A 25,850-nucleotide genomic window follows, 5' to 3' on the forward strand; every position below is an offset into this window, starting at 1 on the left:
CAATCTTCAGTCCTTACACCTGACCGCTTGGTTCCTTTCCCCTTGACTTCGGTCCAGGTTTCTCAGTCGGTGAGGGAAGTTTTGGAAGCCTCGTGCAAGGTCTCGACCAGGCTTTGTTATTCCCAGAAATGGACCAGGTTTTCCTCCTGGTGCTCCTCGCGTCATCTGGACCCGGATTCGGTCCCGGTGTCTTCGGTGCTGGACTACTTGTTACATCTGTCTAATTCCGGCCTGAAGACGACATCTGTTCGGGTGCATCTCAGTGCCATTTCTGCTTTCCATCGTCACTTGGACGGACGTTCTCTTTCGCTTCATCCTCTGGTGACACGTTTCATGAAGGGTCTAATCAATGTTTGTCCCCCTCTGAAGCCTCCTCCCGTAGTTTGGGATTTGAATGTTGTCTTAGCTCAACTGATGAAACCTCCCTTTGAGCCTATCGACAAGTCTCTCCTGAAATTTCTTACTTGGAAAGTGGTATTTCTGATTGCCCTCACATCTGCTCGACGGATTAGTGAGCTGCAAGCTTTGGTTGCGGACCCGCCTTTCACTGTGTTTCATCATGACAAGGTGGTTCTCCGCACCCATCCTAAATTTTTACCTAAGATTTCCACCTCAATCAGTCCATTGTCCTTCCTGTGTTCTTTCCTAAGCCCCACTCCCATCCTGGCGAGACGGCGCTCCACACGCTTGACTGTAAGAGGGTGTTGGCATTTTATCTCCAACGTACCAGGTCTCATCGGAAGGTTCCTCAATTGTTTTTGTCCTTTGATCCTAATCGTTTAGGACATCCTGTTTCCAAGCGCACCTTGTCCAACTGGTTGGCTGCTTGTATTTCTTTTTGCTACGCTCAGGCTGATCTTACGCCCCCGGGTCGAGTCACGGGGCATAAGGTCCGGGCGATGGCAGCTTCGGTTGCTTTCCTCCGATCTACTCCTGTGGAGGACATATGTAAAGCTGCCACTTGGTCTTCGGTTCATACGTTCACCTCCCACTACTGTCTGGATGTTTTGTCCAGAAGCGACGGCCGTTTTGGCCAGTCGGTGTTACGTAATGTGTTTTCCTAAATTGCCATCCTCCCACCTGCCCCTTTTTGGTTGGCTTGGAGGTCACCCACATGTGAGAATATGCTGCCTGCTTGTCCTGGGATAAAGCACAGTTACTTACCGTAACAGGTGTTATCCAGGAACAGCAGGCAGATATTCTCACAACCCGCCCGCCTCCCCGGGGATGGCTTCTTTGCTAGTGATGGAACTGAGGACCACGAGGTGGGATGCGCCCTCTAGTGGGCGAGAAGGCATGCACATGCGTGGTGCAGTGTAGCAAACTTGAAACTTCAATCAAGTTTGCTTGAAAAGCTGTCCGCGCTGGGGCTCCGTAGATGACGTCACCCACATGTGAGAATATCTGCCTGCTGTCCCTAGATAACACCTGTTACGGTAAGTAACTGTGCTTTTTCTGTTTCTAAAAGTTTTACCAATACAACTACAATACTATTTTATTCTAAAGCAACAAAATTTTTTTTCTATCTTTTGTTGTTTCTGCTTTAATCATCTTGTCTTCACTCTCTTCTTTCTAGCCAGCATCTGTCCTCTCTCTGTCTTCCATGCAGCATCAGCCCTTTCCTTCTACTGTCTGCCCTCTCCCTGTTCCATATGGCATCTTCCCTCTTTCTATGCTCCTTCCATAAAATGTCTACCCTGTGCCCCGTCTCTCCTTTGTACATGATTGATTTCAGCTCTGCCACCTCTCCATTTTTCTCTCTCTGTCACCACCTCCTCTGGCATCTCTCTCTTCTCCTTTCTTTCCTTCCCACCCCACGGGATGGCATCTCTGTCTCCTTCCCTTCCCTGATTCCCTGGCATATCTCTCCTTTTCTTCCATCTCTCTCTCCCCCTCCATGCCCTGGCATCTTCTTTCATTCCTTCCTTTCCCACCCTCATCTTCCTTCTCCCTTTCTTTCTCCCTCCAGTTGCGTGCAGCAATTCTCTCCACCCTCTGCTCCCTTTCCTCCTTCTGTCACCCCATCCCTGGTCATGAACTTCTTTGAACAGCAGCGAATTGTGATTGCTGCTGCTGCTGCTGCCCAAAGAAGTTCATGACCGGGGATGTTGCCGGTTTCGGGCCTTCTCTGTTGGATTCTACCTTCATGGAAACAGGAATTAGGCAGGACTCGGCACGGCAACAGCAGCGAATTGTAAACACTGCTCAAAGAAGTTAATGACGCTAGGCCTTGGAGCAACCAGAGCAGCCCACTTCTCCCCCCCCCACCCTGCTGACCCTCCTATCTCTCCCTTCCATGCAAACCCTACCGTGAGATGACTGACAAACCTTCCTCCAGCAGCATTGTCAGCCGCAGCAATCTAAACAGTTATAGCTATAATACCAAGAAAATTGCTTCATTAATCAAAAATAATAGCAAATTTTAAGAAAAATGGAGCTTTGTAATCAGTGACTTTGAGGGACCCTAGGAAGGGCTTTCAAATTTTTTAAAATTATTTTCTGATCAAGTACAATCAAATTCATGGGGAAAAGTTCAATTCAGTTTTTCCAACTTTAGATTTTTCTGAACAGCCTTTGAAAGCAGACATGGAAGATTGGCTCAGCCTTCTGGACAGGACAATGTGGTGGTGACACTTCTCTCACTCACCGTTTGTCCTTTTGTGGGAGGAAGGCCCAGCTGTGAAAAGGAGGAATAGGAAAAAGGGAGTGGGGGCTCTGAAAATGACAATGAAGAAAAAGCAAATTCTGTAGTGACAGTAAAAAAAACCAACAAAACACCCCAGCTGAAATTACTACCAAGAAAACAGCAGAGCACTAGTACTAACAAGGGGGCTTGCAAGAATTTCCATTAAGATGGCAATTCGTTAGTGTACTTTTTAAACAAATTATTTATAGCAGTACAGCCACTCTGCTCACACATTTATTTTGAAATTCAGCTGGTTATAAATAATAAAAACCCCATATACACCCCCAACAACCCCACGGCGCCTGATAACTTCTCACTCTGGCCACTTTCTACCCCCACTCTTGTGCTTCCCGTGCACTTGCATTGTAGAAGTGATTGTGCACGCTGGTCTCACCAAAATCCAGTTTGTTGAAGTGCAGCGGCTCCAGGGCGGCTGTCACACTCTCGCACGCCTCCCACAAGCACTGCAGCACCACCGCTGGGCTCGCCTCATTGATTACATAAGGCCACCATCGTCCTCCTGCTGCTACTGCCTGCGCCAGTAAAGTGCTGGCTGTGGTAACCACAGCCGATGGCCCCTCACTGCACCACTTCATAAAAACTAAGGAGCGATGTAGAGAAGTGCTGCCGGGTCCTTCCTTCGCGGAAACAGAAAGTAGGTAAGACCCGGCAGCAAGAGCAGCAAATTGTAAGTTTCCCGCCTTAGCCCGTAGCGAACTCATGCTCCAGGGCTCTGACGTGTGTGTGCCGGTTTCCCTTCTCTTCCCCCCTCCCCTACCCGGACATAACTTCCGGTTTCGGAGGGAAGAGAAGGAAAGCCGGCACACACACTTTAGAATCCCGGAGCATGAGTTCGCTATGGGCTAAGGCCTGAAATCTCCAAGCCGGTTGTTTTTGTTTTGTTTTTTTGGTTGTTTTTTTTTAATGTTGAGCAGTGGCGGCAGCAGAATTTGCGATCGGATGACAGCCGGGCGGTGGTCTAAATTAGCTGGGCGGAACGCCCGGCTAAAAGGCCCTAGGGAGAACACTGCTTTCATATTTGTGGGGTTTGGGGGTATAGCCATTGGGAACATCGTGAATTTACGAATAATAAACCTTCCCTTCATATTCGCAAGCATAGTATAGCTGCAGCAAAACTCAAGTCACACATCTCTCTGGCACTGAATGATGTCATACAGTATCTCTGAAGCAAAGCGCTGAACTTTTCTTTCAGCACCCCAGCAAAACACACACCTCTGATGCTGGTGTTTACCTTACCACACTGAAAAAAAGCACCAAACTTTTCTCTTGGCACCCCATATTGTCACTTGGGGGCGAAGTCAGCGAGATGGAAACCACAAATAATCGAAGTTGCGAATGCCAAACCCACAAATATAGAGGGAGACCTGTATATTATTTAAGAAATTTTGCAGCAATTTTTTTTGTTGTTGTTGTTGTAAACCTAACGGAGCACCCAACTTCTCATAGCCTCTCCCAGCATTATGAATCTGTTAGCAGGAGTGTAAACAAAACCAAGAAATGCTGTCCCTTCAGAAGTAAAACTAGAGGGGTGGGGAGGATGTGACCTCAGCACCTGAGATAGAAACAGAGAGCTAGAGCTCTATTCATGCTCAGCAAAAAAAAAAAAAAAAAAGTACAATTCCTCCATGTTCTGAATGAGAATACCTGTGCAAACAATGTTAGCTCAGAAACTGGCAGATGTGAGTAAATTAGCATGGTGTACTTGTGGGTGAGCTAAGTTCTGAGGTGGAGTGTTCAGACTATGTAATGCACAAATTCAATCTTAAACAATGAATGAAAAAAAAATCAGATGGTATGCCAGGATGTAAAAGAAGTACAGAAAAGTACGGGAAAAAAGATATTACAATCTGGAAGAATGCCAAGAAGAAATCGAGAGGAAAATGACTGATCTGCATTTATTTTTTTTTTATTTATTGAAAAATTTATATACCGCATACAACTATTCGGTTTCCATATCGCATACATAAAATCTTGTTTCCGTCTGATTATCACATATAGCATAGACATGTCTAAACAACATCATTAATCGTCCCTGTTATAAACAGGGATAGAGTGCAAATTCAATCAATTCAGAAATACAGTGGCATACCAAGGGGGGGTGGTCCACCCCGGGTGCATGCCCCAAGGGGGTGCACAGCCGGCCACCCTCCCTATTCTGCCGCTGCTGCTTTCCTTAACCAGCAGCACTGGCAGTAAACAGGGGTGTCTACGGATGCTCCTTCCGGCGGCTGCCTGGAGTCCAAAGTTGAGATCCCCTCCCCACCGCAAAATGGAATTGGGCCTGGTGTAATACGCTCAATTCCCAATCTCTGCTGTCACGCACATCCCCCTCGTGCCTCAGTCTCCCACCTCCCCTCGGCTCCCGGATTGGTCTCTTTGGTCGCCGGCGCTGCCTCTCTTTCAAAGAAGGCGTGTCGTCCAATAGCGAGGCTTCCTGCAGGTTCTGCCTCCAGTTCAATAACATGCTGCTGTCTCCTTTCAGCAACAACAACAATGGCGGTAGCCCAGGTCCTGCTGCGGGAAAGGCTGCAGCTTGGACCGGAGCCACAGAGGTGGGCGGTGGCCCACTTCACTTTTTACCCGGACCTGGAGCCCAGCGAGTATGGTGAGGAGAGGCGGCAGGGGGATGGAAAGCAGACGGGTAACGAGCTGGATGGAGGGCAGAGGGGGAAGAAGTCATGCCAGCTCCCTTTCTCAGCGGAGGACTTAGAATCTACCATTTAAGGGACTTTCCTAAGGAGCAGCAGTGGGATCTGAACCCTGCTTCTTGGTTTGGGTCAGATGCATAAAGCCTCCCATGCTGGGAATGTTGCATTTAGACTGGTTGCCAGCATGGGAGGCTTTGTGCATCTAACCCAAACCAAGAAGCAGGGTTCAGATCCCACTGCTGCTCCATAGGAAAGTCCCTTAAACTGTAGATTCTAAGTCCTCTGCTGAGAAAGGAGATACCAGACTATGGAGGGGGAGGAAGAGATGCCATGGCATGGGGGGAGGGAAGGGAAGGAGATACAGATACTACACCATGGTGTGGAGTGGGAAGGAAGGAAAGGAGAAGAGAAAGAGAGATGCCAAAGCATAGAGGAGGGGGTGGAGACAGAAAAATGGAGAGGGGGGTGAAGCTGAAATGAATCATGTGCAAAGGAGAGAAGAGATCCCGGATATACAGTTTATTGAAGGGACATAGAAAGAGGGAAGATGCCATATTGAAGAGAGAGAGGATGGACAGTAGATGGAAGGGGCAGAGAGAGTGTGGGCAGTAGATGGAAGGGGTGTAGAGAGAGGGCAGAAGCTGGGCGGAAGGGGCAAAGAAAGGGCAGATCTTGCATGGAAGGGAGAGAGGACAAACGCTGTATAGAAAGAAGAGAGCAAAGAGAAGATGATTAAAGCAGAAACGACAAAAGGTAGTAAGATTTTTTGTTGCTTTACTTAGTAGTATTGTAACTGTATTGATAAAAGTTTATAAATAGAAAATGGAAATAAGGCAATTTTTTGGACTAAACCCCTTCTCTCAGGACAGGATACCATAACAGCTGTACTGTTCTGAAGAAAGATTTGGCCTCTGAAAGCTAATTGAAAAATGGATTAGTCCAATAAAATGGTATTTTCTTATTTCTCATTATTTGTTTTATTTTTATTTGTTAATTTGTAAAGTGGTGATTGTTATGTATCAGTTTTTTCAAATTTACATCTACTGTCTTTACATCTACAAATTTACATCTACTGTTCTGAAGAAAGATTTGGCCTCTGAAAGCTAATTGAAAAATGGATTAGTCCAATAAAATGGTATTTTCTTATTTCTCATTATTTGTTTTATTTTTATTTGTTAATTTGTAAAGTGGTGATTGTTATGTATCAGTTTTTTCAAATTTACATCTACTGTCTTTATATTTTGCACAGTATTTTGGGACATGTATCAGTTTTTTCAAATTTACATCTACTGTCTTTATATTTTGCACAGTATTTTGGGACATGTGTCACTGTTTTTTGTGGTGTTGTATTGTATGCAGTCTGGTTTCTTGGCGGTTCAGTTTATCTTTTGTCTACATATTTCTATTTTTAGTTTGTGATTATTTCATATTGGGCGAGGGTGTATCTCTGTTCTGTGTGTATGAAAAGGACATAGTTTTCAGTTGGCATTGACTACAGGATCAATTGACTGTGCGGGATCTGGCTTGTTTAATTTTACAATGTATGTGTTGGTGTTCTAGTGCTCACTGCAGTGTTTAAGATGCTGCCTTTTCCTAAGTACACTCTTGTTGTGCGATATATGGATTGTTACTGAAAATCATATTTTTGATATAGATGGGGGGAGGGTGTCAAAAATGATGGGCCCCAGGTGTCACATATGCTAGGTACGCCTCTGCAGAAATACAACTTTAAATCATACATTGCTGTCAAAAAATTCTAAAAGGCGATTATCAACTGAAATATACCTTAGCACAAGAAGGCATTGGCAATCAATTGAGTTTTCAGCATTTTCTTAAAATTCATCCTCTCCATGCAAAACTGCAGGATACCAGGCAAGGCATTCCATAGTTCTACCCCAGCCACAGATATCATTGATGCTCCGATCCTGGCATGCAAAGTCAACATTCTACCCTCCAAACTTAATTTCATCCCATTTACGTCTCTAAGCTCTCTTCTCGGTTTATAGATCTGGAAGAATTCTTGTAAGATCTTTGGGGAAGCAGGATTCAATGGCTCATCAAGCACAGGCCCTATGAGAGAGGGGTGGAAGCCTGAGAGAGGAGAGGAGTTTCAAAGACCCCAGCCTACGATGACTGCGTGATGGTAATACAAGAGAGAGCTAAACATCTTGAACCACAGTCTGAAAACTGATCACGCCCACAGGGCTTTGGGATCTTGGTGAGAAGATCAGAGCAGAGACATTGTGGCCCGTCTACAGGATGATGGGCTCAAAGAACTAATACAGCAGCAAAGAAATTGGGCCCTAGACAATGTCAGAATGCCTGTATAGAAGTATTTAGAGATGTGTCTCTTTATCATACAGAGGCAAGAAGAGGTGTGGTCCTTTTTTTTTTTTTTTTTTTGTAGGCCTAGAAACAAATATAAGTAAGAATTTCCTTTCCCCCTCAGCCATCTTTTTTCCAAGCTGAAGAGCCCTAACCTCTATAGCCTTTCCATATACGAGAGGCATTCCATCCCCTTCATCATTTTGATTGCCCTTTGAATCTTTTCTAATTTTGCTATATCTTGAAATAGTCACAGATTATACAGGTCTCAAAACCAGTGTGTAAATGCTGATGGGGGAAATTTTCCAAAGGATACATACATTTCCATTAAACAGGAAACACGTGTACTTGAAGGGCCTCCCAAACTGCACATCCTTCACACTTCTTTTACCATAGATACGTGTAAGTAGTGCTTTTTCACAAACTTGGGCCCTCTTTTACGCGTGCATGTTAGCTTATGGACGCGTTATTATTATTTTATTTCTTATATACCGCCAAAGCCGTAGTAGTTCGAGGCGGTTCACAATAAAGAAGGGCTGGACAATCAGCGAATGGTTACAATCAGTGAATACAGATACAACAGAGAATCAGCGAATACGGTTTACAACAGAGAAGGGCAGGGCAATCAGCGAAACAATCAGCGAATACAGATACAATAAATATGTGTGTGCGGGGAACGGGTAAAATATGAGGGACAATAGTAAGGTGGGCAGGGCGAAAGGTTGGGAAAGAGAACTTGGGGAGCGGTGGTAGGGAGGTAAGTAGCGCACCTTAGTAAGTGAGGGGATTGGGGGGTGTGTATGTATATGAAGATTTGCACAGTAAAGAGGCCCTAATGTTTCCAAAAATTACTCCTTTGTAGTGTACCATGTCTTGACCTTGGCAAACTTGGAGACTCGGATGATGAGGTAATCCTTGAGTTTGTTTCTATACTTACAAAAATGTCTTATTTAGAAAATCTCTGCTAGCTTTTCTTTGACAGATTGAAAGATGCTTTATTTTAAATTGTACTTTTATTTATTTGGTATATTTTTGTATTCCATAGTAGCTTGCATTAACTCACCAAAATACATAGAGAAAATATCATACAGCTATTACAGATAAATAGCAAAGAATGCCCAAAAAAGTGGAGGGAAAAAGAGACCTCAGGACACTTAGTCCCAGCAATTCAGTCCTAAAGTCCAGGTCAAGGGATATAGCACAAATCACAGGTCTCAAAAACTCTACTTGAATAACATTCTCCTTAAGAATGACGTAGAGTGGTAAGGGTAAATTAGATGCACATCTCCCTTGAGAAGCATACAGTGATATGGGGACTAAAACTAGGCCAAGGTACACCTGGTGGGGCCTCCGTGTGTGCAGATCACCGGACTTGATGGATCAAAAGTCTGATCCGGAGATGGCAATTCTTATGTATCAAGATTCCGTACAGAATCTCAAAGTGTAGCAAGATTCCAAAACCTCAAATAGTAGCAGCATTTCAGAACCCCAAAGAGTATCAAAGCTGAGGGGGGACAGGTCCAGGACGAATATCAGGAAGTTCTGTTTCACGCAGCGAGTGGTGGACACCTGGAATGCTCTCCCAGAGGAAGTAATTGCAGAATCCACCGTTCTAGGATTTAAGGGTAAACTAGATGCACATCTCCTTAAGAGTGGCATAGAGAGATACAGGTAGGGGTAAATTAGATGCACATCTCCCTTGAGAAGCATACAGTGATATGGGGACTAAAACTATGCCAGGGTACACCTGGCGGGGCCTCTGCGTGTGCGGATCACCGGACTTGATGGACCCAGGGTCTGATCCGGAGATGGCAATTCTTATGTTCTTATTCAAAAGTTACAAAATTGTCTTCACAGCTGTTTCCTGGGAAATTCTGAAGCACTCCAATCAGAAGCTCTGGGAAACAGGGCGGCTGTCAGGCTGGGAGCATTGAAGAAATTGATTTGTTGTAGGAGTGTTCCGTGGACACCGGTCTGGATTTGAGTACTTCAGAATTATGCACAACCAGCACTAATTTAAGATAGCACTAGACAAATCGGGCGTAAATCGTTTCGGGACTTTTTCTACTTACAAAACTGCTAAAAAGGTACAGGAGTAGCTGAAATTCATGATGCTGCATCCTGTGCTTTTTAGGGTACAATATTTTTAAAATTCCTTTGCACATTTCCACTTCAAAATCCAGTAGTGTGTAATCAAATGTAGTCTCCTACATACTTTCCAAAGTGAAATAGGATTTCTTGGCTAATACTTAGATGGGAGATAAATAAACCCACTGAATGCTCTACGTTCTTTCCTTCCCTTCTTTACTCTCCAAATATTGTAGTTCTTCCCCTGTTCCCTTTGTTCCTGTTTAGTCCGTGATTTGTGTTTATTTGTAATGCGCATGTTTGTTTTTTTATATTTTTAGTGTTTTACCTATTGTTTTTAATATGTAAAGCGCCTTGAAGCCTGATTTGGTGGGATATCAAATTTTTAATAAACTTGTAAACTTAAAAAAAATAAAGCAGAATTGGCCAAGATGATATATATATATATATATTTTTTTTTATAATAGCATTGATACAGATGGATTAAAAAAACTAAACAAGCATTAACGAATGTTTGAAGTGAGACTGTAACCCAAACTTGGATTTCAGTGTTGAAGGCTGCTTGGATAATTACTGTACTTTTTTATTTATATTTTAACAGAATAATTATACTCCATTCGGTGATGCATATCCTCGTCTTGGTCTTCCTGATTCCTCAACAACTATTAGTTGGGGCACACCATTACAAACCCCTTCTGCATGTCGTGTTCGCAGTCAGATGGTCAGTTAAGAAAGTGCAATTAGAGCATCAGAGTGTTTGGCTTTTCTTTATATACAGTGCTCTATGAAGTCCTTGTATTAAGCTGCAGTAAAAAGACCCACAAAAAGGATACGCTAGGCCAAAAGGCCATTTTTACCACAGCTGGAAAATGGCTGATTTTTCTCAATTTATCACCCTATGCTAAATGGAGCAGAGCCATTATAGCTACTCAATAAGGCAGTGTTGTGCAAACTGTGTTGAGCCGCAGCACACTAAGGGATCTTTTTATTAAGTCCCGCTAGCGGGGTTAACGTGCGTCACTTTTCATCACGCGCTAACCCCCGCGCTGGCCTAAAAACTACCGCCTGCTCAAGAGGAAGCGGTAGCAGCTAGCGCAGCCAGCGGTTTAGCGTGCGGCTCCTTGGTTAAAGGAGCCCTAAATGTAGTGGCTGCGGAAGTGCATGGATGTCGACGTGATGATGTCATGTGCATGTGTGAAGGCCTTCCAAACGGGCCCTTAGTCACCAGTGGGAGAGGGGGGTGCCAGCAGGGAAGACGCGCAAGAGAAAAGGAGAGGAGGCTGATTTCCTACAGGATGTGCGTATCGCTGCGAGAAGCACATCCTGTAGGCAATCAGCCAGCGCCTGTCCTCCCCAGCGTCTTGCAGCACACCTCAAATCTCAGGAGGCCCACAGCTTGCGAAACACTGCAATAAGGGCTCGCATGCTTATCCCACTACACTAAGGCCCATAGCCTCTAAACAGCGCCTTAACTTAGGCGCTGGCAAGTTAAGTCCAAAATGCCGTTTAAAATGGTATAGATTTAAAGATGTTCATTAAATCTGGATAAGCCTTTAGCTTATTTGAGTTGTTGAGCATCATTGGCCCCTTCTCTCGAATAGTGAATTTACAAAGCTTGCTCCAGAAAAAAAAAGGACTTACAATTTGCTTATGGTTATTTACAGCGCTCCTTTTTGACTGTTACTGATTTAGGTTGTGCATTCTGAAAATTGCGCTATTGCATAAGTATACATTCACGGTGAGATCCACTGCATAAGTCATGTTGAAGAAATTTAATACAGGATTAACTCAAATGTATTTACACTTCTCCCTCTGTATTCGCTGTGATAGGGGATTAACAGAACCGCAAATACAGAAAAACCGCAAATAACTTTTTCATATGTTATTCACTGTTTTCTATTAAAAACCATCATGAATATGGTGAGACCGCGAATAATATGGTGGGAGACCTGGTCTGTTCCTGAAGGAGAGGCAAAACACGGTGAAGAAAGTGCTGGGAATCGGCGATTTTCTCCGTAAACGCTTGGAATCCGCAATTTCTCTATGCAAGCTGATGTAATTTGGGGGGAGGAGCCAGAAAGCTAAAAACTGTGAATAATTGAAACCCCGATTGCTGAAACTGCAAATACGGAGGGAGAAGTGTATGTTGCCTGCTAAGAAAATAGTTTCCTACGGGGTATAACCAGAAGAGAGTAGCTAAGCTTACTTATGTTTACTTTTTTTGATGGAAAGTATAACATCAAACATCATCAGTCCCTATTAGTGCTACTTTGTAAACTGTCTTTATATTTTATACATTATAACAATTTCACATAGTAATGCATATTCTTTGCTTTTAGCATTCATCATTAGAGCAAAAGATAATTCCAGAAAATTTGCCCCTACCATCTGACAAATACAAATTAAAGTATCAGCAGTATGAAGCTGAAATGAAAGAAGGGTACAAGCAATATTCACAGGAAGCTGCGGAAAAATCCAAAAGTGCACAACCTCAACTATCTGCAAGGAAAGCAGCAGACATGGAGGTAGAGGATCCATTAAAACATACACTCTCAAAGTCTAGAAATTTCAGTGCCCAACTTTACGTTTAGGTCTTATAGCTCTCTATAAATTGGTGCTGAAAAACACTGTTCTTGAAGCCACCTTTAAAGTAAGGCACAGTTTATAAAATTTCAAAAAGGAATAATGGAGGTAAAGTTATAAAGCAATGAATCAAAAAGAACCCCCATTAATAAAAAATTTGCTAAGCACCTCAGTAGAGAATGATATGCAGACACATTTTTCCCCATCCTCGCAGGAATTCAATTTCCCTGTCCCGTCCTAAGTTTTGTTGCTTTTTCTGTTCCTTTCCTATAAGCTCTGCCTTAACCACACAATCCTTAAACACTTATGATTTTAAAGCATTTGAGGCTTGTACAGATAAGGCTGAAGCTTGGGCATTGGTGAAATGAGCATTATGACATTACAATCTGAGCTCTAGAATGTTGCTACTTAGGATTTTAAAGTGTTTGAGGCTTGTGCGGATGAGGATGGAGCTTAGGCATTGGTGGAATGAGGCATTATGACATCACAATCTGAGCTCTAGAATGTTGCTACTTAGGATTTTAAAGTGTTTGAGGCTTGTGCGGATGAAGACGGAGTTTGCAGGAATGGGGCAGGGATAGGAAAAAATTTGTCACCATGCCATTCTCTACCTTCTATCTTGCTATATCGAGTGCCTGGAACAGACTGCTTGAGTCAGTACATCAAGCTTGGTCTTAGGCTAAAAGCCCACTTTTTCAAGGCTGTTTTTTAACTCCCAACACTCACTAACTTGTAAAGTAGAGAATGACACGGGGACAAAATTTCCCCCATCCATACAGGAGCTCCCTTCCGGTCCCCACGAGTTCTTTTCTTGTCCCTGCCCCATACCTGCAAGCTCCATCCTCATGTTTGTTTATTAAGTTAACTGCACTTCTGTTTGTCAACAGCAAGGTGTACAAAATTTTTAAAAACAAGAAACGAAAAGAATGCTATATAAAATAGGAAAGCAAAGAAAAAAACAATAGAAAAAGAACAGAAATGAAATAAATTAATTAAAACTAATTAAATCTAATCCCCTCTTTTACTAAAGTGCGCTATGCTTTTTAGCACGTGGTAAATATTAGTGCACGCTAAACACACGTTAAACGCTAATGTTATGGACGTGTTAGCACGCATTGATTTAGCATGCACTAAACATGCGTTAAAACTCATAGCCAGTGGCGTACCTGGCTTGTGTGACACCCGGGGCCCATCATTTTTTGGGCACCCCCCCATCTGTACGAAAAACATGATTTTTAGTAACAAGCCACACGTCGCACATGAGTACCTAGGAAAAGGCAGCATCTTACATACTGCAGTGAGAAGTACAACATCAATACACTCATTGTAAAACTAAGACGGTTACAGATCAATCCTAACAAAAAAACATGTCTTTCGAACACACAGAACACAGAAAACACCTTCGCCTAATATGGAATGTCATCACAAACTTACCCCTCCCCCTTTTACAAAACTGTAGTGTGGATTTTAGCCACGGTGATAACAGCTCTGATGTTCATAGAATTCTGAGCATCAGAGCTGCTACCACCACGGCTGGTGCTAAAAAACGCTCCACAGTTTTGTAAAAGGGGGGATAAAATAGAAATACATAGACAAAGGTTAAATTGAACCAGCAAGAAGCTGGACTCTGCATACAATGCAATACCATAGAAACAGTGACACGTCTCCTAAAGCAATAAATAAATAGAAAATTTTTGTTCTACCTTTGTCTTCTCTGGTTTCTGCTTTCCTCATCTTTTTGTTACTCTCCTCCTTCCATTCATTGTCTGCCATCTCTCTGCCCCTATATGGTATCTTCTCTCCTTCTATGCCCCTTCCAGAAACAGTATGCCTCCCCCTTCCATCTCTCCTTTTACCCCCATTGGTCTGGTAACTGTCTCCTCTCCTTCCCCCCTGCTCTGGCATCTCTCTCTCTCTGCTCCCTTCCTCCTGTTCTTCCCTGGTCTTCTTTCTCAATTTATTTTCTGCCTCTGTCTAAATTCTTTTTTACTATTCAGTCCTCAATTTCCCTCTTTCACTGTGTCTACCTATAGCTTGCCACCTCTTTCCCTCACCCCTTCTAGTAACTAACTCTATCCTCTTCCCTCAATCCTGCATGTGCCCTTTTTTCTTTCTTCTCCCCACTTCCTACCAACATCTGCTCCCCCTTTCCCTCACACTTTCATTCAGCAGCTGTCCGTCCTCTCCCCCACCCTTCCATTCAGTGTCAGTTCCTCTCTCTACCCCTTCCATCTACTGTTCACCCTCTATCTTGCCCCTTCCATTCACTGCCCTCTGTGCTCTTTCTGTCCAGTGTGCACCCTCTCTCTCTCTTCCATATGGCATCTTCCCTCTTTCTATGCTCCTTCCATAAACTATCTATCCCGTGCCCCTTCTTTCCTTTGTACATGATTGATTTCAACTCTGTCACCTCTCCGTTTTTCTCTCTGTCACCACCCCCTCCCCTTTGCTCTGGCATCTCTCTCTTCTCCTTTCTTTCCTTCCCACCTCACGGTCTGGCATCATCCCTTCCCTGATTCCCGGCATCTCTCTCTTTTCCTTTTCTTCCATCTCTCCCTCCTTTTCCCTTGATCTGGCATACCTTCCTCCTTCCCTCCATGCCCTGGCGTCTCTTCTTCCTCCAAGCCCTGGCATTTCCTTTCATTTCCTCTAGTTGGGTACAGCCACAATTCTCCCCAATTCTCTCCCCCTCTGTTCCCTTTCCTCCTTCTGTCACCCAAGGCCTGATGTCCTGAACTTCATCGGGCAGCAGCAGCATTCACAATTCACTGCTGTTGCTCGCTTCAGGCCTTCCTCTCTGTCGGGTCCTGTCTTCATGAAAACAGGAAGTAGGCAGGACCTGGCAGAGAGGAAGGCCTGAAGCCGGCAACAGCAGCGAATTGTAAAAGCTGCTGCTGCCCAAAGAAGGTAATGGAGCACCAAGGCAGACCGCTTCTCCCCCCAAGTGAACCTTTCCAACCCTCCCAGCGAGAGCAGCAAATCTCCTTCCAGTAGCGTCGGCTACTTCGCGGCTTTCTCCTGTCGGTGAAGCGTCACTGATGACGTCATCAGTGACACGGCAGAGGGAGGAGAAAGCCGCGAAGCAGCTGTCGCTACTGGAGGGAAGTTTGCTGCTCTCGCTGGGAGGGTGGGAGCGCGATAGGGACCAGGCTGGCTGTGCACCCCCCTAAGGCTGCACCCGGGGCGGACCGCTCCCCACGTCCCCTCCCTTGGTACGCCACTGCTCGTAGCGCACCTTAGTAAAAGAGAGCCTAAGTGTTTGAAGCTTGTGCAGTTAAGGCAGAGCTTACAGGAATGGGACAGCAAGAAACATGGCTTCAGAATTCTGCTAGTAGATGTTATCCTTCAGCAATGACCAATCTCCTGGAAGCTCTGAATATTGCCTTTGCAGCACCCTGGCTAATCTAGGGAGCAAACGAACCCCTACACTCCCCAGGAAAGATTTGGATTTGGGCAATCGGGGAGGGAGGGGGTATTTGCCTTGGTTTTCTCTAACCCTTGGAAGGGGGTGGAGGTTGGTTCTTACTCGGGGACCATAAGAGCCAGGTCTGGGGTTTAAGAAAGGATTGGACAATTTCCTGTTGGAAAAGGGGATAGAGGGGTATAGATAGAGGATTACTGCACAGGTCCTGGACCTGTTGGGCCGCCGCGTGAGCGGACTGCTGGGCGCGATGGACCTCGGGTCTGACCCGGCAGAGGCATTGCTTATGTTCTTATGTCCTTGATCGGGGTAATAGAGTTTTTGCATATTTGGGGTTTGGGAGGGTGGGGGGAATAGCCTGGAAGGGAATGGGGACAGGGTGCAGAGCCTGGCAAGGACTTGTGTGTAGTTGGGTGCAGAGCCTGGTAAGGAGAGGGGACAGGGTATAGAGCCTGGTATATATTAGTACACAATTTGGTTCAGAATGATATTTTTTCTTGTTTTCCTACTCTAAATCTAGGGTGCGTCTTATGGTCAGGTGCATCTTATGGAGCAAAAAATTCGGTAGTCAAATATCCATGACCTGTAGTTGAGCTGTATATCCTTAGCAGTGTGGTCTAGAATGATTGGACAGACTGGATGAGCCAATTGCTCATATCTAACATCATCTACTGTATTAGTATTTTTTCTTCAATCTGTTGACCATTTATGGAGAAATAATTTTTGTGATTTCTGAACTTGTAGGATTATAGCTAGAGAAAAAAAATATAATTCCTACAGCATAAAAGCTATCTTAAATAAACAAAAGAAAAAATATTTTCCATAAAAAAACTACAAAAATAATTAAGCAACTTAACCAGCAGTAACAAAAGTATAATACTTGTAGTAAATGCCAAAAATTTACCTTGGCTTGAAATGAGCCTCTGAAATAGTAGCACAGTTTAGTAAACCCAGCACTTGCTTTTTATCCCAGGACAAGCAGGCAGGTATTCTCACTAGTGGGTGATGTCATTCGACAGAGCCCCGATACGGACGTCTCATAAGCATGTCTTGCTTGAAGAAACTCAGAAGTTTCGAGATGCCCGCACCGCGCATGCGCCAGTGCCTTCCCGCCCGATGGTCCGGGCGTGTCTCCTCAGTTCTTTTTCTTCCGCGGAGCTGAGAAGTCTGTCTTCAATTTTGCGCCCATTGAATCTCTTTTTGCCTTCTGTTTTTGCCGCGGGTTGAGTTCTTTTGGCTCTCCTGTGCATTTGTTTCTTTCTTTGATTTCTTTTTTTTTAATTTTTTTTTTAAATTTTTTTCTTCCAACACCGGGTCGGCCGCGTGGCTGGGGCCCCGCGCCTTCGACCTTGCGGCGGAGCTTTTCCGGCCTATGTCCCGGCCGATCACCGGTTTTAAGAAGTGTAGCAAGTGCCAGCGCGCGATTTCGCTCACGGACCCTCATCGCCGCTGCTTACAGTGTCTGGGACCGGATCACTTTCCGAAATCGTGCCGGCCTTGCTCCATTAACAGCGAGAGCGTTTAAGCGCCGCTGTCTGCTGTGGGAGTCCATGTTCAAGATGGAAGCTTCGTTGGATCCGTCAGCTTCGACATCGACTGGTGCTTCGACTTCATCGGCGAAGCCCTCTGCCTCCCCGGCTGCTTCGGGCCTTCTGAAGCCGGCATCGTTCACGCCGGTTTCGGCCTCGACTTCAGCGCTGGTGCCTTCCTCCGTCTCCTCGGAGCAGGTATCGGCCACTACAGTTCCACCGGTGGTGCTTAAAGTGCCGAAGGCTGGCAAGCAGAAACACGCAGCACCGAAAGAGCGCGGAGACCGTGCGGAAGGGCCCCCTTTTGGTGCGGATCCCTCCATATCGGCTTCGTTGCGGTCCATACTGGAGGCTCAGTTTGTGGAACTCATGACCACCATGGGACCCCGGCTGATTGCCTCAATCCAGGGTGACCTCCCCGTTCCGGTTCCGAGGGGCAGACCGCCCCCTCCTCCTCCGCCGCGCCGCACGACCTCGTTGCTCGGCGAGGAGGAGCGGCGAGCGGTGTCCGGGTCCTCGAGGCGGTCCTCGGTTGGTGCTATGCCTCCTTTGGAACCGATTCCCTCGTGGAAGGCCTCCCTTAGTGATATGCCACCCTTGGAGCCTATCCCCTCGAGGAAAGCTTCGTTTAGTGATTTGCCTCCATTGGAACCTGTAACCCCGCCCCATGATACTGTGTGACGTCCACCTTCGAGGCCTCCCAGTCCGGGGCATAGCAGAAAGCAGGACGAGTTCTTCCGGACCCCCTATCAAGCATGGGTGGCGTCGGGGGAGGCACCAGCTCTTCCGCCTCTTCGTTCGACGGCCTCGAGTCCGATCTGCTCCTTGGAGGCTTCTGATCAGGTTTCTCACAGACGGGCTCGATCCCCTTCCAGGCATCATGAGGGGCATCGATCCAGACACTCCTCGAGACATTCTTCTCGACACTCGACCGTCTCGCCTCAGAAGAAATTGCCTTGGATGGGGTATGCTGCTTCGGCTGGGTCTCCTCCTCCGGGCCCGGAGTTTGAGGACCCCGAGGTTTTCTACTCACCCTGTTGCTCTCAGGCCTCTAGGAGTCCGAAGCCTCGTCTTCTTCTAGCCCTTCTCGTAAACCGGCGACGGCGGACCAACTGTCTTTTTCCTCATTTTTCAGACAGATGGCGGATGACATGGACATTACTCTCGATGCTGGGTCTCGATACTCCAAGGAGTACCTCGACACCATGCACTTACTCGTCCTCCAGCCGAGTCCTTGCGCCTCCTTCTGCACAAGCTCCTCGACCAGACCTTCATGAGGTGCTTTGAGTCTCCTTACTCTATCCCTGCGGTCCCTGGAAAATTGGATGCTCGGTACCGCACGGTGCATCATAAGGGCTTTGAGTCCTCAGCTTTCTCACCAGTCCCTCCTGGTCGAATCCTCGCTCAAGCGGTCTCATCCTGGCCAGGTCTATGCTTCAGTGCCTCCGGGACGCGAGGGCAGAACCATGGATAAGTTTGGTCGACGCATCTATCAGAATTCGATGATGACGTCCCAAGTCCTGAATTACAATTTCCACTTCGCCGCCTACTTGGAATTTTTTCTGCCTGTGCTTCGGAAATTCACACCATACATCGAGTCACAGGCTCGGTTTGAGTTTGAGGAAGTAGTTGCTTCGCTGTCCCAGCTTCGTCTTCAGTTGATGCAATATGCCTATGATGCTTTCGAGCTCTCGGCCCGAGCAGCGGCCTGTTCTGTGGCGATGCGCCGGTTGGCCTGGTTGCAGACCATTGACATGGACCCGAACCTTCAGGACCGCCTGGCAAACGTCCCGTGTGCTGGGGCGGATCTTTTTGACGAATCCATCGAGACAGTCACGAAGAAATTGTCCGATCATGAAAAGTCCTTTCAGTCCATTCTTAGGCTGAAGCCTAAGCCTCAACAGTCTCGACCCTCTCGTCCACCGTTGATTTATCAGCGACGTTATCAACCGAGGCAAACTCCACCTGCGAGGCAACCGGCGAAGCGACAGCCTCCTCAGAAGGGTTAGCCAAAGTCTCAGTCGCCTGCTGTCCCTAAGGCCACTCAGCCTTTTTGACTGTTTCGTCGAGGGCATAACCAACCTCGTTCTGCCTCCCCCTGTTTTTCCCATTGGAGGGCGCCTCCATCATTTTTATCATCGCTGGGAGGCCATAACCTCCGACCTCTGGGTCCTCACTATCGTCAGGGAGGGATACTCTCTTCATTTCCATTGGGTCCCTCCAGACCACCCTTCCAATTTGACACAGGACACCCTTCTTCTTCAGGAAGCTCAGGCTTTGCTCCAGCTTCGTGCCGTAGAGCCAGTCCCGTCGGACCAACTGAACCAGGGGTTTTACTCCCGGTACTTCCTTGTTCCGAAGAAGACGGGCGACCTGCGACCCATTTTGGACCTCAGGGTCCTCAACAAATTCCTAGTCAAAGAGAGGTTTCACATGCTGACCCTTGCTTCTCTCTACCCCCTCCTCGAGCAGAACGACTGGTTATGCTCTCTGGATCTCAAGGAGGCCTACACTCACATTCCCATTCATCCGGCCTCTCGCAAGTTCCTCAGATTTCGGGTGGGACATCTGCATCTGCAGTATCGAGTGCTTCCTTTCGGCCTGTCCTCGTCTCCCAGAGTATTTACAAAGTGTCTGGTAGTGGTGGCTGCCGCACTCCGGAACCAGGGTCTTCAGGTATTTCCCTACCTCGACGACTGGCTGATCAAGGCTCCCTCGGCCTCAGGGGTCCTCTCGGCGACCTTGTCCACGATTCTGTTCCTGCAGAGTTTGGGATTTGAGATCAACTTCTCCAAATCTCATCTACAGCCTACACAGTCGCTCCCCTTCATCGGGGCGGTTCTGGATACCATTCGCCTCAGAGCATTTCTTCCTCCTCAGCGCTTGAATGCTCTGCTTCATCTCTGCCAGTCTGTGTCTTCTTGCCAGTCCATCTCAGCGAGACACATGATGGTCCTCCTGGGCCACATGGCCTCTACAGTTCATGTGACGCCGTTCGCCAGACTCCATCTCAGAATTCCTCAGTGGGCCCTGGCATCTCAATGGACTCAGGTGTCAGATCCATTGTCTCGACACATCCTCGTCACTCCTGCTCTTCGGCAGTCTCTACTTTGGTTGGTGACCTCTTCGAATCTATCCAGAGGTTTGCTGTTTCACACTCTACCCCACCAGAAGGTTCTCACGACCGATTCCTCGACCTATGCCTGGGGGGCACATCTGGATGGTCTTCGCACTCAGGGATTCTGGACCAGTGCGGACCGACTCCATCAAATCAATCTTCTGGAACTCAGAGCAATCTTCAATGCTCTTCAAGCATTTCAACATCTGCTTCACGACATGGTGGTCCTCATTCGCACAGACAATCAGGTCGCCATGTATTATGTCAACAAGCAGGGGGGCACGGGCTCGGCCTCCCTCTGCCAGGAAGCTCTCAAAGTCTGGGATTGGGCGGTTTGCCACAATGCCTTCCTCAGGGCTGTCTACATTCAGGGGAAGGACAATGTCTTGGCAGACAACTTAAGTCGTCTACTCCAGCCTCACGAATGGACTCTCCATTCCAACCCCCTTCATCAGATCTTTGCACAGTGGGGGACGCCTCAGATAGACCTCTTTGCGGCTCCCCACAACTTCAAACTGCCTCAGTTTTGCTCCAGGATCTACACTCCTCATCGCCTCGAGGCGGATGCCTTTCTGCTGGATTGGGGGAATCGCTTTCTGTACGCGTTTCCTCCATTTCCTCTCATTCAGAAGACTCTGGTCAAGCTGAAGTCCGACTATGCCACCATGATTCTGATAGCTCCTCGGTGGCCCAGACAACCTTGGTTCTCCCTTCTACTTCAACTCAGCATCAGGGAGCCGGTCCTTCTTCAGTGTTTCCTTCACTACTTACTCAACATCAAGGATCGCTGCTTCATCCCAACCTGCAGTCTCTCCACCTGACAGCTTGGTTCCTCTCAACATAACCCCTCACCAGTTTTCCCAGGCAGTGAGGGACGTCTTGGAGGCTTCCAGGAAGCCTGCTACTCGTCAATGCTACTCCCAAAAATGGACTAGATTTTCTTCATGGTGTATTTCCAACTCTACGGAGCCTCGGCGAGCCTCTCTATCCTCTGTGTTGGACTATCTTCTACACCTCTCTCAGTCTGGTCTCAAGTCAACCTCTATACGGGTCCACCTGAGTGCGATTGCGGCTTTCCATCAGCCTCTTCAAGGGAAACCTCTCTCTGCGCATCCTGTGGTTTCCAGATTTATGAAAGGACTTTTTCATGTCAATCCTCCTCTCAAACCGCCTCCAGTGGTTTGGGATCTCAATGTTGTCCTTTCTCGACTTATGAAACCTCATTTTGAGCCTCTCAACAAGGCTCCCCTCAAGTTTCTCACTTGGAAAGTGGTTTTCCTCGTGGCCCTCACCTCTGCTCGCAGGGTCAGTGAGCTTTAGGCCTTGGTGGCGGACCCGCCTTTCACAGTCTTCCATCATGACAAGGTGGTCCTCCGCACTCATCCTAAATTCCTGCCTAAAGTGGTTTCTGAATTTCATCTCAACCAATCCATTGTACTTCCAGTGTTTTTCCCGAAGCCTCATTCTCATCCTGGAGAATCAGCTCTTCACACTCTGGACTGTAAACGTGCTTTGGCCTTCTACCTGGCTCGTACCAAACCACACAGAACTGCTCCTCAACTATTCGTCTCATTTGATCCAAACAAGTTGGGACGCCCTGTCTCAAAGCGCACCATCTCCAACTGGTTGGCGGCTTGTATCTCTTTCTGCTATGCCCAGGCTGGATTACCCCTTCCCTGTAAGGTCACAGCCCATAGGGTCAGAGCGATGGCAGCCTCTGTAGCCTTCCTCAGATTGACACCAATTGAGGAGATTTGTAAGGGTGCCACTTGGTCCTCGATTCATACATTCACCTCTCATTATTGTCTGGATACTTTCTCCAGAAGGGATGGACAGTTTGGCCAAACAGTGTTACAAAATTTATTCTCCTAAGTTGCCAACTCTCCCACCATCCCATTGAGGTTAGCTTGGAGGTCACCCACTAGTGAGAATACCTGCCTGCTTGTCCTGGGATAAAGCAATGTTACTTACCGTAACAGTTGTTATCCAGGGACAGCAGGCAGCTATTCTCACGTCCCACCCGCCTCCCCTGGGTTGGCTTCTCTGCTAGCTACCTGAACTGAGGAGACACGCCCGGACCATCGGGTGGGAAGGCACTGGCGCATGCGCGGTGCGGGCATCTCGAAACTTCTGAGTTTCTTCAAGCAAGACATGCTTGTGAGACGTCCGTATCGGGGCTTTGTTGGATGACATCACCCACTAGTGAGAATAGCTGCCTGCTGTCCCTGGATAACAACTGTTACGGTAAGTAACATTGCTTTCTGAGGATTCTCATTATTTCTGTTGAGATTTTAGGGGCCATTTTAAGGTCTCAGATCCAGACATGAGTTTGAGGTTTTGTTTTTGTTTTTTGTTTTTTTCTGTTTGTGTTTAGACAGTGCAGCCTGAAGATGGAAGTTATGATGATTTAACAGCTCTTGATATGAAAGCCCTTATGCAACAGTGTTACACAAGCAAGCCTTATACTGTGCAACAGAGCATAAAGAAGTTAGAAGCTGTAAGTTTTCCAAGGAATCTGTAAATTTACACAGTGTATGTTAGGAGAGAAGGATAAACAGACCATACAATACAATCCCTTATTCAGAGAGTTTACAGTTTTTGAGTATTGAAGGGTCCTAAAAACTGCAATAGATAGATGGTTAATAAATTATTTTAAATTGGACATGTGGAGGATAATTTTATAAATCATTTTTGTAAATAAAAAATAGCATAACCTAAAAGTGTGTGTGGTATAAGGTGGCGTGTTCTTGTACAGTAAACATGTTTGGAGCATATTTAGGATAATCATAGGTGGGGGTCAAGATTTATGCATATATTTATAAAAAGCATGAATGCACATAGCATAGCGTATGTGTATATTTTTTATCTTTGCTTTTGAGCAAGCTCAATGTCTGTGCCTTCAGTCTAGGTATAATATTTTCAAAATTTGCACTAGTATTTTATATAGGTATAGAAGTGCCTTGATAAAATAAAGGAGAAAATTAAAGCCTGGAATTCTTTGCCAGAGAGTGTGGTGAAATCAGTTAGCTTAGCGGGGTTTAAAAAAGGTTTGGATAATTTCCTAAACAAGAAGTCCATAGGTGAAATCCACTGCTTATTCCTAGGATAAGCAGCATAAAGTCTGTTTTACTCCTTGGGATTTTGCCAGGTACTTGTGATTTGGATTGACCACTGTTGAAACAGGATACTGGGCTTGATGGATCTTCAGTCTGTCCAGTATAGCAATTCTTATGTTCTTATGCTCGTGTGCCTTTGTACATAAGGCTAAAAATAGACGCCTCTTTCCCATCTTGCTCTGTTATAAATTTTCCTTCAAATCTAGCATGGTTATTAATTTGTTGGTTTCATGCTCTTTGGCTTTTATAACTTATTTTATAAGGATTTCCCTAAAATATATGATTATGGTGATTTGGTGTAGGATGGCCTGGGGAGAGCATCAATGGGAACTCCACTAACTTGGAACTTGAAGATGTTACTGGACAGTCTTTACGGTAGATATCATGCAAGCAGAATGATTGGATAGACTAGAGTGAGCTTGGATGGCAAGTTCAGCATTTGGAACCTAGGACAATACCAGGTGGACTTTACAGTCTATGTCCCAGAAATATCAAAGAAGAAACAAGTTAAATTAATCATGTATTTTTAATGGGTATAACTAAAGGGCAGACCGGATGGATAGTTCAGGTCTTTATCTGCTGTCATTTACTATGTTATTATATTAAGGAGATTGCAATTAAAACAGAACATGACGGCCAGGCTTCTAACGGGGATTAAGAGTACTGACCTTGTGTAACCCTTATCCCTATGCTGCTGCCACTGGAAGTTTGCATAGCATTTTAACTCTCATTTTCAATGTTATTACTCGGCAACACCGTGTTATCTAGTGGACGTGGTGTAGTACATTCCACAGAGGATCACTAGGTCTTCTCTATAGAGCTTACTTGGGGTTCTATCTTTGAAACTGCATAATTAACTACAAGAAAACAGCCATTTTGGAGTAGTATGGAACCATATTATCTGAAGTTTTGGGGAAAAGGTGAAGGCATGGCTTCATGCATAAGCATTCATTACCTAAACATGGCTAGTTATATGGGTGGCAATGGGAAGATTTAGACTTTATACCTCTGCCTGTGCTTTCTCCAAGCTCCTCCCTTTAAAGTCCACACCCCGTTAGTATACGAGTCCATGCTGCCTTGTCACCGCGCATAAGTTTTCACTTGAGCTAATTCCATGAGAGGCCTTTGAGTATTTGAAGGTATATACACACGATAAATCCTTAGACAACTTGTTGTTCCTTACCTCGATCCCAGTAAGGAAAGGCACATTATCATGAAAATGAAAAGAAAACCAATTTGTCGTTTATTGGTTTTTTAAAATATGCTGATCACTGAGCAAATCTTGTTTAATCCAATGCTGTCATTTTCTGGATCAAAGATCATATTATTTGTGCTATTGAAAATGTATTCCTCGTTTAATTGTGGGTTTCTGTTTTAGGAGGACTTAGCTGTTCAGAGGAGAAAACAGGCAGTTGTAGAGCAAGTGATGATAGATCAGTTATCTAGGTAAGAGAACCAGTTAGCGGCTATGGATTTTATATTTAACTTTTATCTTTTCTTACTGTAGAATCCTTATTTTTCCAGTTCCAGGCATTCCTATCTAATTTTACATTTCATATACCACTCTTAAAAACTTAGGGGTCCTTTTACTGTGCTGTGGCAAAACATGACCTTAATATGCCTTTACACAGGTTGTTTCCACTGTAAACCATGGGCTCTGAATTTGAGATGTTGGTTGCTTTAAAAGATACCACATCCAGTAAATAGGCGTGTCATTCTGGACTGTGGGGTAGGGGTGTCAAAGTCCCTCCTCGAGGGGTAGAGGTGTCTAAGTCCCTCCTCGAGGGCCAGGGGTGTCAAAGTCCCTCCTCGAGGGCCGCAATCCGGTCGGGTTTTCAGGATTTCCCCAATGAATATGCATGAGATCTATTTGCATGCACTGCTTTTATTGTATGCTAATAGATCTCGTGTATATTCATTGGGGGAAAACCCGACTGGATTGTGGCCCTCGAGGAGGGAATTTGACACTCCTGCTGTAGGCTCGTGAGCCATGCAGAAAGAATTCACTCCAGGATTTCAATTCCTCCTCCTCCTCCTCCAGAGGGCTCTGCTGCCCCCTTCAGTTTTTTTTTCTTCTGAACGTGAGCCGGAAAGGGTCTTTCTGACCTGCTCTGTATATTTCTTTATTTTTTTGGTGAGTTCTTTTGCAATTTTTGGTGGCTTTTGGTGCTAAACTTTCTAGGTTGAGGAGATAGCTCTGCCTGCATGGAGGAGAAGCAGACTTGAGGTCTGAAGCTGACGGGCAAGTTAACCAGCCTGCAGAAACTTTGTGGAGCTCAGGATTCGGATCCCTAGAAGCTTTGCTCGCCTACTGG

At 45.8% G+C, this 25,850-nt stretch overlaps 1 protein-coding gene across 5 annotated transcripts in view; it reads left to right on the forward strand.

The window, feature by feature from the left end:
• CAPS2 (calcyphosine 2) overlaps positions 1-25,850 on the forward strand; it is an 85,258-nt gene that overhangs the window by 10,496 nt on the left and 48,912 nt on the right. For 4 of the 5 annotated variants that reach the window (XM_033951716.1, XM_033951715.1, XM_033951714.1 and 1 more), the window contains exons 4-8: positions 8,543-8,588; positions 10,370-10,489; positions 12,108-12,293; positions 22,794-22,916; positions 24,914-24,981. In XM_033951716.1, coding sequence (XP_033807607.1) covers positions 8,543-8,588; positions 10,370-10,489; positions 12,108-12,293; positions 22,794-22,916; positions 24,914-24,981 — 543 coding nt within the window. The remainder of the gene's footprint in view (positions 1-8,542; positions 8,589-10,369; positions 10,490-12,107; positions 12,294-22,793; positions 22,917-24,913; positions 24,982-25,850) is intronic. The other variant, XM_033951718.1, reaches the window with a different exon arrangement.

This window comes from Geotrypetes seraphini, chromosome 7, assembly GCF_902459505.1.
Source record: "Geotrypetes seraphini chromosome 7, aGeoSer1.1, whole genome shotgun sequence".
NCBI classification, from domain to species: Eukaryota; Metazoa; Chordata; class Amphibia; order Gymnophiona; family Dermophiidae; genus Geotrypetes; species Geotrypetes seraphini.